Source organism: Gallus gallus, chromosome 8 (genome assembly GCF_016699485.2).
Source record: "Gallus gallus isolate bGalGal1 chromosome 8, bGalGal1.mat.broiler.GRCg7b, whole genome shotgun sequence".
NCBI lineage: Eukaryota > Metazoa > Chordata > Aves > Galliformes > Phasianidae > Gallus > Gallus gallus.
Window position 1 is genome coordinate 27,854,191 of NC_052539.1, and position 18,824 is coordinate 27,873,014.

At 47.8% G+C, this 18,824-nt stretch overlaps 1 protein-coding gene across 3 annotated transcripts in view; it reads left to right on the forward strand.

The window, feature by feature from the left end:
* The first annotated feature begins 666 nt into the window (after positions 1-666).
* Positions 667-18,824, forward strand: part of RAVER2 (ribonucleoprotein, PTB binding 2) — a 30,560-nt gene continuing 12,402 nt past the window's right edge. For all 3 annotated transcript variants that reach the window (XR_005861990.2, XM_015291120.4, XM_015291119.4), the window contains exons 1-6: positions 667-1,249; positions 7,259-7,325; positions 10,430-10,899; positions 14,044-14,235; positions 15,622-15,748; positions 16,636-16,721. Coding sequence is in view for 2 of the 3 variants with exons in the window: in XM_015291120.4 (XP_015146606.3) it covers positions 776-1,249; positions 7,259-7,325; positions 10,430-10,899; positions 14,044-14,235; positions 15,622-15,748; positions 16,636-16,721 (1,416 nt within the window). In the remaining variant the exon portion in view is untranslated. The remainder of the gene's footprint in view (positions 1,250-7,258; positions 7,326-10,429; positions 10,900-14,043; positions 14,236-15,621; positions 15,749-16,635; positions 16,722-18,824) is intronic.

The window sequence follows — 18,824 nt, forward strand, 5'->3', positions numbered from 1 at the left end:
CAGCATGTCCACCTTCAAGCTGAAAGAATTAACGTGGTAATTAATTACTCTGCTTTCACAGCTTCATTAGCTTCATTGAACCAGAGGACGTCTGGGCAGATCCGTCATTTCTACTCTAATTGCTTCATCTGGTGCTTCTGAGGAGGTGGTTCGTCTTCCATTCCGAGCACTGAGTTGTGGTCCCTGAGCCATTTACATCTCCTAATGTATGGCAGGGTTTGGAGGGGTTTAGAGAAGGCAGTTTGTAGCATCGCTTCCTCGGTGCCATAGCTTGAATCAGTTTGTTGTTATGTATTTCCAGGGGTAATGTCATAGGTCGTATTGTTAATGGGTCACACACCCTTAGGTATGGGTCAGCCGTCCCTCAGCCAACACTCATCAGCCTCGCTGGGTTCTTTAGGCCACCCTCACCCAAACCATTTGTTATGATGGATTTCCATGCTTCAAGTAGGAAGGCAGCGCTGAACCTGGCTCTAAATACACGACCACTTTACCATGAACAATTAGGCCCTCTTAGAATCATCATAGGATCTCAGAACGGACTGGGTTACTGCGAGTAACTCTCCCAAGAAATGAATTTAGGAGAACGATGTCTGTATTTGGGTGAGCATAGCCTTAACAGCGCGCCCCGTTGGTACGGAGGTGGGCTTTGTATGAGCAGAGCCCCCTGCGCGGCTCCGCCCCGCTGCTGGCACCTGGCTGCCATGTGCCGCGGGCCCCGGGGGAGGGATTTCAGGCGCGAGGGCAGCTCGCGGCCGCTGCTTTTCTCCTCGGGATGCTCTGCCGTTTGTTCGGGGCGTTCCTGACGAGAGGAACGCAAACGCTCTGCCTTCCGTCCCCACAAGCGGGCTGCTGGGCCGGCGGGCCGCGCGGCTCCGCTCCGCATCCGCGCCATTTCTGCAGCGGAGCGGCGGCGGGGCTCGGGGGGCGGCTCGGCTTCTTCCCTCCCCCCGCCGGGGGCAGGCCGAGGGCGGCTGGGCGGGGCCCGGCTGCTCGTCGCGGCCCGCCGTTCCCCCTCCGCCCACCGCCGCGCTCCCCCCGCTCGGCCGGGCGGCTCTGCAAGATGGCGGCGGCAGCCGAGCGCGGAGCGGGGCTGCCCGCCGAGCCGCCGCCTCCACCGCCGCGCGGGGTTCGGCCGCCGCCGCTGGGCCCCGAGGAGGTGGCGAGGCGGCTGGCGGTCACCCGGCGGGAGCTGAGCAACCGGCGCAAGATCCTGCTGAGGAACCTGCCGGCCGAGAGCAGCAGCCAGGTACGGCCGGCTCCAGCAGCCGGGCGGGAAGCCGAGGGGCTGCCGCCGCCCTCCGCCGCCGCAACAAAGAGCAGCCCCGGGGCTCCGCTCGGGTTCTCTCGCCGCTTTGTCGCCGCCCGGGGGAGCGGCTCGGGGCGGCTGCGGGAGCCGCGTCGCTGCGGGCGGGCGGGACGGGCGCGGGGCTGCGCCGCGAGGCAGCGTCGGAGCGCATCGCGCGTGTGGCGGTGCCGGGAGGGCGGGGGGGCGGCCGGCAGGGGCGGCTTCCCGGAGCCGGAAGGTTCCGCTCCGATTATTTTCGCTTTGTGGAACGACGGCGCTCTCTTACACCGCCGCTGCGAGCGGGGCCGCGCCTCGGCACCTGCAGCGGCCGGGCGGCACCGCTCGGAGCCGCTCCCGGAGCCGCGCCGCGGTACGGACCGCCCTCCCCTCGGCTGAGGGCGGCAGCGGCGCGCGGGTTTCCCCATCGCTGCGCAGCGCGGCTCCGTCCCTTCGTTTCGGTGGCCGTCTGCCGCAGCCCAGGCTGCTCCCGGGGCTCCGCTCCCGCTGCTGGAGCCCTCGGGTTGCAGGCAACGGCGAGTGTGGAAACGTGGATTTCGCGTGGTACGGTGTGACGATTTACACTTAGAGCCTCGCCTCTATTTATAGCGGCCCGGGGGGCTCGCCTGCAGAAAGGGCTCGGGAACTCGCAGCTTGAGAAACCCTGCTAATAATCCTCGTCGTCTCCTCGAGAAGCCGTCGCAGCCGGCAGGGAGCTTATCGCTGTGGCGCCCTGCTGGGCCACGCACCCCCGTGTAGGATCACCCGGTTGGGGTGAGGCTCCGAGGACCCCCAGCCCTACTGCTGCCCCAGGTGTGTGCCCCACAAGGTGAGGCTGCTCAGCGCCCATCTGTGGCATCGCACACCTCCAGCGATGGGGCACCCACGGTTCACCTGTGCTCTGGTGAAGAAATGCATCTGGTGTGCGTGGAAGCCGTCACGGTGCACGTTACGTGGTCGTGCTCTCCCAAAGGAACGGTGGCATAAAGGTCCAGTTTGGCAACCAGGCAGTATTTGGGAAGCTTGGCGTTTTGTTTTGGTGACTTGAGGTTAGTGCTGGGAGAGGAAGCTTCTGTCCTGGGGCAGCTTACGTACATCCCTGTCCTCAGCTGTTGTGTGTTACCAAAGCTTAACGTTGCTTGAGTCAAGCTAACACCCCCAGTAGGTGCCGTGCGGAGAGCTGTGCTGGGCTCTTTGCTTCTTGCTTAACCCAGTAGAAGGAGATAAAATGCTGCTGCCCTGTCTGGTTTGTTCTGCAATGTGGAGGGGGTGAACGTCGTGCAAATGCAGTCGGGTCTTCCAGAATAGGGTTTCATATCTCTAAGTATTCATCTCCAGGCAGTGGGACGTTCGGTCTGCTGTCAGTTGCTGTTACCGTGTGAATGGTAAGGCTGAGCTTTACCAAAATAGCTTCCAAGTGGGGAAAAACTCCTTTGCTGGTGTGAGTACAATTGGTGGAGATGAAGACTTTTGTTGGAAGGTTCGTCGTGTTCAGAACGACAGCAGTGCTCTGATTGCTTTTCAGGTGAAGTTAGATGAGCGTGATCTTGTGCCAATTGTAGCTACGTATTCACTTCCTTACTCATTTACTATTGTACTTACAATTTTCTGTTACCTCTGGGGTTCCGTGGGAGCTAAACAGTTAAAGAAGTAATAAAATTACTCTTAAAGCTGCAGAACAATGTGCTTTAGCTGTCAGGTTTCTGACTGGGAAGCAGAGTACCATGGATGTGATGTCTTGGAGACCGGACAGATGGATCTGGAGGCTCAGGGTGGCTGTCCTGAGGGGCAGAGGCTGAGTGTCAGGCAGTGGGATTTCCCCCAGCAGCACAGCTTGGGACGTACAGGACCTGTGCTCAGGAGGAGGGCAGCCTGATGGGGGCATTCTGCAGCCTGTTGTGCTGGAGAAGTCAGCGTTCCTAAAGAGCTGCCTTCGTGAAATAGATCTGGGGGGAAAGCAGACAAAGCAAAATTACATGGAGGAGCTTCTTTCTGCTTTGGGTTCTATAGTTCAGTCTGCAAATACGTACTTGGCTGGGTTGACGTTGTTACAGGCAATTCTCTTGTGGAAGAAGGTATTTCTACAACAGACCTGTGGCAAGAAAAGCTGTCTTACAACTCTGTGATTTTTGTTGTGCTTATCAGGCATTCTTCTCTCAATCTGGTCTTCCTGCTTGGGAGAGGTGCAGTCTGGTGACAAGCCATGCCATGGGGTCCCCAGGGATTGTTCTGAATGCAGTGTGTGTGTATATATGTGTAAATATATATATGTACATAAAGGTATTGGGGCAGCAGAGGCTGCCAGTCCAGACCACAGTTCTCCCTCCTCCCGCAGCCTTTGAGAGCGTGCTCCACTCGCTTCTGTTTCTTCCTGCAGTAGTGGGGAAGTGCTCTCTTCCCTTCGCCGTCCTGTTAAGATGAAGGGCAGTAGGGAGGACCCAAGGAGTCGTGGCAGGGTGCTGCTATGTGATGCTCTGTGTTAGGACGGGCAAGATTGTCCCGCTGGTGTCAGGCTTCTCGAAACGCCAATGGAGGGTCTGTCCTGCTGGGCATTGGTATTAGTATTAGATGCAGCATTGTGGTAGGACAGATGCTCCTATCAGGAATCTTTGCAAAGAGACTCCAAGGTAGGCTTTGCTGTAGGTGCTTATTTCGTACTGCTCAGTGGTCAGCTGGCATCTCAGGGTCGGGTGTTTGTCAGAACGGGGGTGTGTGCACCTCCCTGGGCCATCAGCTGTGATGAATGGGCTAATGGACTTCAATAGCAAAAGCTACAGTTGCAAAGGGAAGGTCCTTGGAGCTGTGTTCCACTGCTCTGGGTGTGCTGGGTCACAGGAGGGAGGGAAGCGGTCACTTCAGTGCTTCACTGTGGAAGAGATGGCCGTAACTTCAGGGCGTGCAAGTGAGAGTGGGACATTACTACTAAACATGGGCAGTTTTATTCTGTTGGAGTATCGTGAGGTAAGGCAGCTTTTGTATATTTTGTTGTTTGTGATTATTCTGTCAGATTAGAAGAACTGTTCTCAATTTCCCCGAGCCATTCATTTTTCAGAGTTGCTGGTTTGCCATCTATGTCCGATTAACTTCCAGAGAAGCATTAGCTTCTAAATGAGATAGAAGCCAGCAGTCTGTCATACCAGTTAGGATCCCTTGGAACTGCTTCTGGAAATAGCAGGATGGTGTTCTCTGCAGGGGGGGGATGGCCAAAAGAACCCTTTGCTCTTTGATTGCCTCTTTGCAGCTCAGGAATCAGAGGTGTGGAATGAGGTTGCACCTGTTTGCAATCAGCTCTTAGCTGCACCTGGTTGTCTTTGAATGCAGCTGTGTTTTAGTGGGGTTTCTGCTTTTCTCCTTCAGTACCTGAGGAGCAAAATGAAAGGGATGTTCTGCTTTAGTGCAGGACGTGAAGTAAAGTGGAGCTGGTTAATGACTTGCATGTCCTGTAGTTCTGCTATGGTATGATGGAATCTAAGAAGAGATAAAACATGTAGGTATTGATAGGAAACTGACGTGGTTCACCCCAGATAGAGATTTGTTTTGTGTTTTGGGGTGTGATGTTTTTCATCTTTCCTTTAGCACCCATACGCTGTGCTGTGCCCAGGATGATGGCATTCATTCCCAGTCCCATAGCATTCCTCTTATCAAGTAGTTTACATTTAACTTTAAATAACATACTTTAAAGTGTGTCCAGCCTATATTAATGAATGTTTTCTTTTAAACCCCCGTGGATATATTTGGTTTTGCTTTTCCTGCCAATTCTGATTATTTTCTTATTAAGAATATAATTTTTCCCAGTGCTTAGATTAATTAGCGTTAGAAAGTCCACTTGTAGGAAAATTGAAGGCTTAATGGCAGCTGGGTGCCGTGGGGCTGCCTCTCAGCTCGTGGTGCAGAGCTCCTGCACCTGGGGGCTGGCTGCCCCGTGCCCTGCTCTCCCTGCTGGGATGTGGGACAGGGCAAGATGCTTCCCTTGGGAACACTGTGGGGCCTATGGTGTGTACCATTAAGTGAAATCAAGATGGAAATAGCCTCCGTTCCTTTCTAGTTGGAAGACAGGGTAAGATTTAGAGAAGTGCCTGAGTCTCTCTGTTACATTGGCTGCAAGCTCTAAAGCTGGCTTAGTGCTTCTGAAAATATTATGAAGAATCTTAGGCTGTGTACACCGATATCTCAATATCTGGTGAGTCTGAAGGAGCACCTATTGGCATAAGAGCCAGCGCGGCGTGCTTTGTTTGTGCCTTGTCTCACCTGGTCCTGATGTGCACAATGCCTTTGCAGGAGTTCTGCACAGAGCTCCGTCCTGGGAGGGAGAGCTGCTGTGCCACCACCTGTGCGCATCACCCCTGAGTCCTGGCAGTGCTCTTTTAACAGTCTTCAGCTGACTTTGGGTTCTCGTTTTAAGACTGCGTTGTGTTCTTGTTGTTTGTAACGTGAGAGCTCACAGTTAGCCCATGAAGAGAAGGTTGCTGCAGGCTGTTCTCCCTCACAGTTGTAATTTCAGACGGTTTTTGGGAAATCATGTGGCTCGTGAAAGGCTCACAGGAGTGTGGAGAGCCGTTTGAAATGCTATTTCCTGGTGCTTATCCACCATGTAAAACTTTCCATGTTACTCTTGTAAGAGAAGATCTAAGAGATAAAGACATCAGCCTTTGTCTGAGCACAACAGAAATACTTGCTTTGCTGCCCTCAGTGCTGTGGTGGGGCTGAGCTGCACAAAACTTGGTACGTAATGCCATCTCTGCTCATGACTGAGTTGGGCTGCCCTCCAGTTGCCAGTGGGACAGCCAAACCTCCCACCCACCATCATCAGTCTCTGCAGTCTGCCCAGCTCGTTTTGCTGTTCAGAAACCGTATCCTCACCACGTCTGATCAGGATGGCTGGTGGCTCGAGAAACACTCTCCTGTTTTATTAATGCAGAGCTTGACAGCTGTTTGCTGGTGAAACTGGAGACTGGCGTTCCCTGGACTAAAAGGTGCGCACCTGATAGCAGTCGGGAGAACCCAATTAACCTCCATGCTGCAGGTATTGAATTGGTGTGCTGGCAGGCAGGCTGCTGTCCCGCCTGTGGGCTGCAGTGAAGCTTTCAGACAGCGTTTGTTGATTGTTTTGGTACTCAGCTGGCCTTGCTGCAGTGTGGGAGGCCCAACTGAAACAATAAACGTGTCCAAGATGCTGCTGGTTTGGGGTGATTCGTGCCCATCTCTGCATTCTTGCTGCTGAGCATTGTGTTTGTGGGGCACGTGAACTTCTTGCTCGTGTTGGGGAGCAGTGGGATGAAACTAACACAGCTCTTAGGGCCACTCCTACCCCCTCCTCCCGCTCCCTGCTCTTTCCCTGTTAATTCATGGGAGCAAACAGTGCCCTTGGGGTTGGTTCTCCATTGGACGCCTGTGCAGTAATTGCCAGAGGATACTTTACACGGAGTGCTCTGGGCAGGATTCACTGCTGCTCGAAAGAATATTCATTATTAAGTGAGCAAAAAACTCCTGATGTGAACTTGAGCAGTCAGAGGAAACTAAAGCAGCTGCTGCGTTTTGTGACAGTGTTGTCTGCCCTCAGCAAACTGCACGATGTGATGTTGCTGATATCTCATGTCTGCCTGGAATTTTAACTGTATTAGCTGTGCTTTTGAGAAAGTTTTTTTTGGTTTTTTTTTTTTTTGCTATTTAATGAACTGTGGTGTTGTTTGTCCTTATCAAAAGGCAGCCAGCAGCATGTCACCTTCTGCTTATGTGACTGCGCAAGGGAAAGAAACGAAATCACATTCAGTAAGATAGTTCTTTGCAGGAGATAAAAACACTGCTGCGTAGCATAACCAGCTCTTCTGAAAACAAATATTTGATAGCGTTTCTATGGTGAGATTTTCTGTTTATTGGGAAAGTGTTGTTTGAAAAGTGAAGCTGAATTTGTACACTGATGCATTTGATGTGGTGAATTATTTAGCTGACGTTACTTGTGCTTTTCTCTTTCAGGAAATCCATGACTTATTTAAAGATTATGAAATAAAGTATTGTTATGTGGACAGAAATAAAAGAACAGGTAAGAACTTGAAATCTCCTGGTGTAATGCATATCAGCTCTGTGATGACAGTAGTGAGGAGCGTCCTCTGCCGTGTGTGGAGCCATTGATGTGTCTGGTGGCACACAGCCCCAGTGCCCTTCAGTGCCATTGTTGGTTGAATGTTTTGTCAGCCTCTTCTGAAGCCACCAAAGAACTGAAAGCTCCACTGACAGCATTGAGAAACAGGTTGGCCTGCTATGGTCCTTCTCCTCAGGGCTGCTCTCAGGCCATTCTCTGCCCAGCCTGGATTTGTGCTTGGGATTGTCCCCACCCGGGTGCATTTGGCTTTGTTGACCTCTATGAGGTTCACGTGGGCCCACCTCTCCAGCCTGTTCCAGGTCCCTCTAGATGGCATCCCCTTCCTCCAGTGTGCCAATTGTGCCGCTCAGCTTGGTGTCATTGGCAAAACTGCTGAGGGTGCACTCAGTTCCACTGTCCATGTCCCCAACAGAGACGTTAAATGGTACCTGTCCCAGTACTTACCCCTGAGGGACACCACTTGTCACCAGTTTCAATCTGGACATCAAACTGTTGACCACAAGTCTTAGAGTGTGGCCGTCCAGCCTTAGCCACAAGTGTTTGGTCCATCCAATCCATTTCTCTCTGGTGTGGAGATAAAGATTTTGCGTGGGACAGTGTCAGATGCTGTGCACTAGTCCATGTAGATGACACCAGTTGCTCTTCCCTTATCCACCAACACTGTAATCCCATTGTGGAAAGCCAGCGGGCACAGTTTGCCCATAGTGAGGCCATGTGGGCTGTCACCTCTCTGTGGTGATGGATGGATGTACTTATTTAGTGTGAGCTGCTTGTGTGAGGGACTCCATTGGTATGTATTTGTTTATTTTTGTTACATACGTTTTATGTCTCCTTGTAGAGCTCTGTAGAGCTTCCCCATGAGATCTTCTGAGATCTCCCTGAGTAAATGCTATGTCAGGACAGTGACTTGCAGACTAATGTAGATTGCCCAGGAATGTTTTAATCTCTCTGAGAGCCAGCCTGCTGATTTCCATGCCACCTCATCGTTATCTGACTACCGGTACTGCAAATTGTAAAACCCATTGCAAATGCATTACTTGTCTGTTTGTTCAAGCTAACGGCTTCGGGAGGCGTAACAGCGTTCCCTTTGACTGACATCTCAAGTAGTACATTTGGCACCAACGCTTCCCTTGCATCGTTTTCTTTGTCGTTAGAGCTACAGCCCAGATTAGAGCTTGCTTTAGAGCAATGAATGTTTACATTCTACTTAGAAATCTTCCTTTGGACCGTTGCAACTCCTGATTATTTAGATGGGAAAGAAAATATGAGCATTTCTGCTTCTGAACAGTGCCATCTTACAGTTCATTTGTTGTTGTTTTTTTTTTCCACAAGTGCAGCGATGGTGGTAGGAGAAACAGATGATTAATAGGTGATCTGGAATGAAAGATGTTTTCTGTTTAAAGAATAATCTTGCAACCAGAGCTTCCTGGAGTTGAATTTCAGGAAGCGGTTGTGTTTCAGCGTGCTGTGTTTTGCTGTGACTGGCAGAAATCTGCCCCTGGTCACAATGTGGTCATGGATAGGAAAGGAGGCAGAAAATTTTACTTAAAATGCCGTCTTAAAGAGGAGGAAAAAAGAATTAAAAAGCACTGTCTAAATAACTGTGCTGGGAGATGTGATTTAAGGCAATGAATTCTGTGCTGCCCTGAGGTTCGGGATGGCTTTGTGCTGTTTTGGCTTGTGTTATTCTTACAAAAGTGATAATTGTGTAGCGAGGAGGAAAGCGTTGTTTATACTCGTTTCTGGACAACAGACTCCAAATTTGGATATAGAATAAGGAAACATGGTTAGCACAGTTTTCTGTGTGGTTTCAGACAAACTTCTTGGACCGAGTATTGTTGCTGCTGTTTCATCTCTTTCCTTTGGACCTTTCTGGCTGGGCTCCTTGTTTTTCCATCCTCATCATGAGTACCTGCAGCAAACTGCAAATGGAAGAAGCTTCCTGCTCTGTCTCCAAGAGATGCAGGGAGGGTTGTGTTTGCTCTGGTTGAATGCATTCAGGTGGCCCATGTCCCACCAGTGCAACGTGGGTGCTTGGCAGGCTGTGGGCCTCCCCAGGCCACAGCAAGCAGAGCTGTCCCATGGTGTTTCCACCCCAAATGAAGCTACCTCCAGGACTGTGGTGTTTCTTTGGTGTGGCACAGACACTTAAGGGTGGCATTTGAAGGGTTGAGAGTGAAACCTGAGAGGAAAATGTGAACAGATAACCATTAATGCCTTAACTTTGCCATTTCAATTCATTTTCAGGCTAGAATGTTTAAAAAATGTGGAGCTCTTCACAAAGAAGTTCATTCTAGACACATGTGCAGAATCAGCTTTCCATTTTATGCATCCAAAGGATGGGAAGTGTAAAATGTCCTCAGTCTCCAGCTGAGTGGTGAGGAGTGGGGGGATGGGAGCGTTCTGCTGCGTGGACACGTCCACATCTGAGGCTGTGGCTGTCAAAGGAAGGAGAAACAGCGGCCTGATTTTGGGGGCAGCCCCTGCTATCCTCCCAAGGGCTGTCCCAGCCTCATGCCCCAGCTCCCCATCCTCTCTTTCTTTCACAGTCAGTAGTTGGCCAACATGAACCACGTTATCCATCTTTGAACATCCATGCCGGCAAGGCCTAGCGGTTGTCAAGGTTGTCAAGCAGGCAGAGCAGCCACCCTCCATTGCCACAGGCAGTCCTGCTTCCCTGCCCAGCATTCCCCAGCCCCATGATGAGGAGGCAGCCATCCTGGGCCAGCACCCAGCCCACTGCAGTGTGGCCACATCACCACCAGGCCTTCTGCCGGGAGCCTGTGTGCGGCTCATCCCATGGCTGCCCAGCAGAGAAGGGTGCTGACCCGCCTTTGCCCATGGCTGGGGGGCAGGGGGCAGGCAGGGACATCTCCTTAGATCTGTCCTGTAGAGTGCTGGCACCTCTCCAGTGGGGTGATGAGGGAGAGGACAGGATTATGACTTCCACTGGTGTGTTTTGTGTTGGCTTTTCTTAGCGCAGGTGGGCTACAGTGTTTACTTTCAAAGTAATAAGTAATGTAACGTTTCTTGGTCTCTTTCAGCATTTGTTACTCTGTTAAATGGAGAGCAGGCTCAAAATGCAATCCAGAAGTTCCACCAGTACTCTCTTCGAGGAAAAGAAATATCCGTGCAGCTCCAGCCAACGGATGCTTTGCTGTGCATTACCAATTTACCTATTTCATTTACATTGGAAGAGTTTGAAGAACTCGTGCGTGCTTATGGCAACGTCGAGAGGTGTTTTTTGGTCTATAATGAAGTTACTGGTCATTCCAAGGGCTATGGCTTTGTGGAATATATGAAGAAGGACTCTGCTGCGAAGGCGAGACTGGAACTTCTGGGGAAACAGTTAGACGAGAGCACTCTCTTTGCACAGTGGATGGATGTGAACCAGCTGACTACAAACCTAATTCACTCCAAGTGCCTTTGTGTAGATAAATTGCAGAAGGACTGCTCTGATTCAAAAGAACTGTTGCAGGTTTTCTCGCTACAGTATAAACCTGTATTCTGCCAGGTATGTTGAACTGATACCTTTTGGAAGGTGAAGGTTGTGGTTTAAATAGCTCTGTATTTGCATCCTGCCTTGCTTGCTTGTCTTGTATTTTTCATTTAAGCTGTGAATGAATGTGCGTTGCAATATGTGGTGTGGTACAGGTGAGCTTGCATTGGCTGGATGTGCCATCTGGGAATTCTGCAGGGGACCACTCCTGTTAAGCACCACTAAAATGTTTATAACAGATCCCTTTCCCATATATTTTATTGAATATCGTTTCAGAAGTATTTTAAAGGGCTTTTAAAGTGAATATTGCTGATGTTTTTATTGCTCAGTAAAGCAAGCCTGAGTATGAATACCATAAGTGCAACATTTCATGTAGGATATGCATGTGTGTGTGTGTGTGTGTGTATGTATATATAATGTGCTTTTCCCTAACTGGGAAAGTTGTAGGCTTGGGATCTTGGAAGCCACTGGACTTGCCAGTGATGGAAGTGCTGCTTGCAGGCACAGAAGAGAGAGATCCTTTCTAGCCTTTGCAATTGTGAAGGTTTTCTTCTGAGATACTAGGCCATGACATGTTGCTTGTAGAAGTGTTGCAGGCCAGAGTAGCATAGACAGGCCATAGAAAGAAAGCTTTGTTTGTAGTCATGCAGTTGGGTATGATTTCAGTTGTTTTTTGTTTCCTTGAGACTCTTGAAATGCTGCTCGGGGATTAGCTTCAAGGATCAGTAAGCAGAGGCTTTCAGTGTCTAAGAGCAGAAGGCCCATTAGGCTGTCTAGCCTGACCACCTGTTGACCATCACATTTCCCTGGAGCTGTTTTGAGCCCCAGTCATATGCAATTGCTTAAAGCATATCCTTGTATTTGCTTGATCCAGATATACCAGGAGATGAATAAATGGCAAGTAACTGCCCATCCCTCGTTCTTTTGTACTTCTGCATGTTTCTGTGGTTGAACATCTCTGGCTTCTGCTTCTCTTCAGCAATTACGAGGTTGAGGAGCCTTCGCTCCCCACTATTTTCTTCCTGAGAGAATGCATTACGTGCTGTAATGCAGTCACTTGCTCAGTCTTCTTTTAATTAGCTGAACATATTGATGCTGTGAAGTCTTTTAGCTTGGGGCATTTTTCTAGCCCTCAGATAATCTTGAGGCTGTTATCAGGTCCCCCAGCAGTTTCTCTTTTAAAATTAGGAAATTCAAAGACAAATGTGCTTCTTTGACAAAGATTGTTTTCAGCAACGCCATTCTACCGTGCAGTTAAAGGCAATTGAAAATTGACTTTTACCTTCCCTTTTAATTATAACAATACATGAGTCACACTTCATGTAGATGAGGAGCTTATGCTTGCATTTATACTATGTCAGTAAATGGCATAAAATGGCATTTACTCTGTCACTAAATAAGTGTTTCTATAAAGGATAGACATTAATGGGTATTTATTTCATAAAATAGGCACGCAGGCAAAAATATACCCAAGAAGGTATGTTGTCACTCTACCTAGAACTTGTATAAATTGACTGTGTAATAGACAGATATGTCGATAGTAGAAGCATGATAGCAGAAGAAAAGTAGATTTACTTACGATGGTTTAAGATTTATTCCCAGTAACTCTCAGAGAATGGATGTGTGGTGTGTTCTGAGCTGTCCCTCATATCTCCTGACAGTGCTGATAGGTAAGGGGGGCTCTGCCCTGAGCAGTGGCAGGGCTGGCAGGGGAAGCAACCCTATGGAGAGGGCAGAGAGGAGAGTGAAGGTAGAGCAAATAGAACTGATGGGTTGAGGTGAAAAACTATGGCCTAAGACAGAAAAGGAACATAATAATGATAATAATATGTATTTACAAAACAAGAGATATACAGTGTGTTAGCTCACTACCCACTGACTGATGCCCAGCCAGTCCCCAAGCAGCAGCTGTGCCTGGCCAACTCCCCACAGCCGTGTATGCTGTATGGGATGGAATATCCCTTTGGCCAGTGTAGGTCAGCTGCCCTGGTTGGGATCTCCCAGCTCCTCGTGTCTCAGCACCCTCACTGGTAGGGCAGCACGAGGAGCTGAAAAATGGAAATGTCCTTGGCTCTGAGCTGCCCTGCTCAGCAACAACTAAAGCATTGCTGTGTTATCAGCATTGTTTTTCTCCTAAAGCCAAAGCATGGCATCCTCCCAGACGCAATGAAAATCGGCTCTGCCCCAGCTGAAACCAGGACAGCTATTTTTCTGATTTATTTCATTTTTTTTTCGTGAGCTATTGCTTTTGAAGTCAACTTGATTTCTCCCCTGTTGCAAATAGAAATGTTCTATGAGGAGCAGCTGAATTCTCAGACAACATTTCCTAGGACTTAGGGGAATGTGTATTATCTTCTACTGCTTTGCTTCAACAGAGTGCACAAGTAAAACTCATTTCTTTCTCTACAACTGCAGTTAAGTTCCATAGTGGCAAACCAGGGCTTTCGTAGGTACTTTGTGTCTTCACCAGTGAAGCTAAGCTGGGGACTGGATATTTTTGCCTAAGCTTTGTAGCCTCCCTTTTCACCCTCTTGTTTTGTTCTGTTGGATTTAAATCTGCTCATTCTGCTATAAAAACTCTGCAAACAAAGGGCAGAGCATTGTTTGACAAGTAAGCCTCTTTGCAGCCTGCTTGATTGCTCAGTCTGGCATCTTCTGTGTTGGCACTGTGTTCAACCACAGACTTCAGACCCTCCTACAAGGCAGAATACAGCAGTAGAATGTGCAGCGTTACGTGGTTCAGCAGCTGTCCTGCAGTCTGATGAATGACATTTCTGTTAGCGTAGTAAAGAGCCTCATTCTTCTCCTGCAAAGTGATAATAATAATAAAAACAAACAAACGTCGCAGCACGTGGCTGTATTGAAATTCTCCTTCTCATCTTTTTCATTATGTAAATTAACTGTTTCATAATTCAGGTTCTCCATGAGGTGAGATGAAAGTTGTGGTGGTAATTCAAGGAGACGCAACAAAGGTACCAAGTCTAATGAGAAGCTGTGATGCTTATCTTATGCTTAGAACATTTCACAAAGAAACACACTAATTTGGGTAGATGTTATCATCCCTCAGCTGTTAGCAGAGTAGTTTGCAGGTGAAAACATTTCAAGGCAGCTCCTGAAATGCTCCCTTTTGTTGAATCGTGTTGTGAAATGTTGTTGCAGTTTGCTCAGGATGAAGATAGTTGCATCGGTGACTTTGCAGTGATCGAGTATGAAACTGCAGAGCAGGCTGAGAAAGTGCAGGAGGCGATGGACGGCACGGTGATCAAAGGGAGGAGAGTGCAGGTGTCCTACTGTGCTCCAGGAGCGCCGGGCAGAAGCACGCTAGCAGCGCTCATTGCTGCACAGAGGATGGTAAGGTTTTGCACATCTGTTTTCAGAATGAGTTCGTTACACCTCGAGCAAGCTGAGCTGTCTCTAAGGCATTCAGCTGCTTTGCTTTAGGAAACGTAGCCAGGCCTTTGGAAGTGTTAGCTGTTTGGGTTTTGTGGTGTGTTGGCTTTTTTTTTCAACCAGTAGGCCCAGTTCAGTCTCCTTCCTAAGCAAAACATGGCCATCTATTGCAAGGAGGCAAAGCAGAGCTGGAAGATATATAAGGTAATACTCGCAGAGCTCTGGGTTGTTATTAAGTTCAGTTTTCTGCCAGAGAAATCGTTCCTTTTCAGAACAGAAGTAAGTGGAGGTGGAAGCATTTGATGAGCTAAAACGGAGTTTCAGTTTTGGTTTAAAAAAAGCAATTTGTCAGTTTTAAGGTAAATTTCAAGGTAGGAGAAATAGTTTAATTTCATGCCCAATACAGGAGAATGCTTTCTATACCTACCTGTCATATCAAATTATTTCCTAGAAATCTGGATGTGATAAGTGTTACAAGGAGCTGTCATAAGAGTAGAAGCAAAAGTAGAAGCATTACTTTGGGTATCTCTAGCTCACATCTTTGTAAAAGAGACAAGCAGGGCTATCATAGAATGTCTTGGGTTGGAAGAGACCTCAAGGATCATGAAGCTCCAACCCCCCTGCTGCAGGCAGGGCCACCAACGTCCACATCTAATACTAGACCAGGCCACCCAGGGCCCCATCCAAACTGGCCTCAAACAGCTCCAGGGATGGGGCATGCACAGCCTCTCTGGGCAGCTGTTTCAGCACCTCACCAAACTCTGTGAAGAACTTCCCCTGACATCCAACATGAAGGCTATGACATAAACCTAAGACTATGACGTAAAACCTAAAGGCTATGACAAGACCACCTTTTGTGTTCTCCTTTCTTGATAACACTATCATAGTTTGGAGGAAAAAAACAAATGCCCCTAAAGAAAAGATTAACATCAGAGAAGTTTTAGCTCTCTGTGGTCTGAGAAATAATCATTAGTGAGGTTGAATGGCCATGCAGAATGGTGGTTTAGACCTTCAGCTACTCCAAAAGTCCTGAGATAGAATGAAAGCATCCAGATGCTGTTAGGTCTGTTAGAGAGTGATGGAGGAATTGTGAGTAGAAACCCAGAGAAGTGAAGGACAGGTTGGAGGGACAGCACTCATAGTGCCTGAGTGAAGGCAGCACTGATGCAGCATCAGTTAGCTGTGTGGGAAAAAGGGAAGAGTGAATTGTTCAGGTGTGGGATGTGCATGTCCAAACTTCTCTCTTTAGGATACCTTTGTTCAAGGAAACAGCATTTATCCAGAGATGTCAGTGGATGCATTGCTGCTGTCTCTTGTTTTTAACATCTTTCTCTCTCTCCATTTGAGATGAGGAACAATAGGAAAGGATTGCTTCCAGAGCCAAATCCAGTGCAGATTATGAAAAGTTTTAACAATCCAGCAATGCTGCAAATCCTGCTGCAGCCCCAGCTGCGTGGACACGCTGTCAAACCTGGTAAGCCACGTTACAACTGTTTTGAAACAAAACCCTGTTCTTAGTGAAGGCTTCCAGAAGAGAAGGGAAACACCAGTGCTCTTAAAGTCTGTGCAGACAGTTTCAGGGTGTCTGTGTAGATTCCTTATCACAAGCCAGAGGTGGTTTGCTACACTATGCTGTCTGGGTAGAGCTAATGTTACCTAGAAAGGTCCTCACTGTCACTCTGAGGTCTCCCAACATCAGTTAAAGTGAGGCTTTAAAACAAGCATCCTTCATAGACATTGTTGCAGTTGCAAGTTTAAATCTGATTGGAGATCTGAATGTTGCAGCCTGAGTGTTTCTCCTCTTGATTCAGGTCTAGAAGTCATTTCTCACCAGAGTGCTGCCACAGTTGCACCCAGTAGTAAGAGCAGCAACAGCCAGAATCATTTCCCTGCCTTCCATTAGGGTGGCTGTGAGCAAACATAGTAAAAGCAGTCACCATATTCCAGACAGTGAAAATAGTAGGGACAGCATTAGGAACGGGAGCAGATAATTTGAAGTCTCAGGTGGCGGATGGCTGAATTTGTTCCAAAAATGCTATACTGCTTCTTGCTTTTCGATTTTAACAATAACATCAGAAGATTAAAAAAAAAAATAGTGTGGGGACCCCCTGTCTGGCAACCACCTGCAGCATTTCTGCCTCTCTGAGCAAAACGTCAGCTCCAGAGGAGCTCCATGCAAACATCTCTGATTGCTGTTGATTGCAGATCAAAGATGACTGTATGGAAAGGTTCGTTATAATGACCCTCAGTGTGCCAGAAAGTTTTGTAGGAACCAAAAGGGAAAATTACAGAATAACTGTTATGGAGGTGATTACTTGCCTGACTTATAAAGATGCTGCAACTCTTGTCTTGTTTCTGAAGGGGTTCTGGGAGCAGCAGCAGGTTTGCCTCACCTTATGAACACAGCAGTCAACCCTCCTTTCCTGCAGATGAATAAAGTCCACCAGGTAGGTGTCAAAGCACACATCTCCAGACATCTCTGCATGAAGAAGAATATTTCAGAATCTGGTTTCAAAACCTCCCAGCTAAAATCAAGTGGTCTTTACTAAAGCAATCTTTCAAAACAAATAAGAACAAATGAAGCAACCACTCACTGTATGGTGGGTGATGTGGACAGCAAGCACAGTCTGCTCTTACAAGTGACTTGGTTTATCTTACCTGATGTTTTTATCTGCTAACACCTGCTGGCATAGAGACCACTGACAAAAAACCTCTTAATTTAGAGGTCTGGGGTGTCACATCCATTTATCTCCCAGCTGCCTATATGGGCTTCATACAGAGACTGTTTTGTCTTCAAGCCAAGAAGCTTTGCATCACTGGAAGTGTTCTTATTTTAAAGCTTGAAAGAACTGAAGTTTGCTATGTAGGCCATAAAAATAGGAACTGCAAATGTTACTCCTCAGTCTAAAAAAAGAAAATAAAACAAGGCTGTAGGCTGCTTCAGGTGTTTTCAGAGTATCTGGAAGTAATGTAAATTGGATCAGACTTCCATACAGACTCCAGAACCTCTGTAAATCCTACAAGGGTCACTGGGGATGAACCCGTGATTGGAGCAGTGCCCACAGGCACAGCCTGGCCCTGCAGCAGTTCTCCTGGCCAGCAGCCTGCTTCAGGTTCTGTCCTTTCTCCAGCTCTGCCAGGAGCCAGCATGTACCTTCAATACCAGTAGAGGGGATTGTTCTGAAGTACCTTTGAGCACTGCTTTCACTTGCTGTTCCTGATGTTTCAGAAATTCCCACGTAAAAGTAAAGTCCAGTGCGTTATTAGTTCTTTTGGCAAACACAGCACAGACATAATAGATCTTAAAGAAAGACTTTTGTCCCATTGGATGAATTGTGCAATGAAAAAAAACACCGTGATTTGATTGTACTTCTTGTATGTAAATGGCATCTTCCATTGGTATATTTAGTTACTGGAGCCCTCTCTTGGAGAATCTCCGCTTCCTTGGAAGGCAGTGTGAATGTTTTCTAATCACAGCTGGAGAGAGGCATGTTTTACAGAGCTAACAGTGTGATTGATGGCGATCCAATGGTTTTGGCTTAGAGTTCTGCAGCCAAACGACTTAGTGCTTTCTCTTTGGATAGACTTCCATGTCTAATTCTCTCCCAGGGGGCTCCCTGTCAATTAATTATCTCCAAACCTGATCTAGTAATCGGAATTTTATTGGCAGTGATTTGATTATCCCAGTCCCTCCTATTAGACACATTTCTCTGTTATTTGGTGACTTATTTCAGAGTGTTCTCAGTAGGCAAAGAACCAGGTCACTGTTGTTACTGTGTTGAAATGGAGTGTGCAGCACGCAGGAGCAGACACTGTCCTGGCTTGACTCTTCCTCCACCCCCCAGCCACACGCTGGCTGAGTTTCCTCTGTATCTTGTCTTGTTGTTTTCTTTTTGGAGTTCTGTAAAGTAATTTAATGGGTAGGAATGATATTCTTAGCATAACTCTACAACAGCGTTTTAGAATAATTGATGAAACGGAGGTTGAACAGAGAGAAATGTGAACAAGTGGGTTATTCGTGCAGTACTCTTTCAGGCCTGGAGGTAGAGTGACTTCTAACTTTTTTCTTGCAAATTCTCTTAGTTATGGTTATCGTGTGCCAAAGCAGTGCGTTTTGGACTTCCACAGCGACATGTTTTCCCAACTTATCCAGCTGCTGACTAATTCCTTGTTAACCCAGAGGAGTCTGAGGGATCTAACCGATCTGATCTTTATTTCTGGATGTTTTCCAGTTGAACTAATACATCTTTATTGGTGTAACGAAGTTTAGAAGGAACATCCATTGGCGTTGGTGGCAGTGATCAGCCATGGGTGATTTCTGCTGGAAATCACTGGCACTGTTAAAATAGCAGATGCAGAACTAATGTATCTATGGCCCTTTGTTTTAAGCTTCGTGTTTCTTACTCTAGTATCCAACACTGTAGCTCATAAGATACTGTATTTGGTGTAACGTTACAGTTTTTAAAGAGCTGGAAAAATTGAAGGAATTTTCTTAAGAGAAGACAGTATTGAAAAGGTTTGACCTCATGGTTTGACCTCATTACACAGAG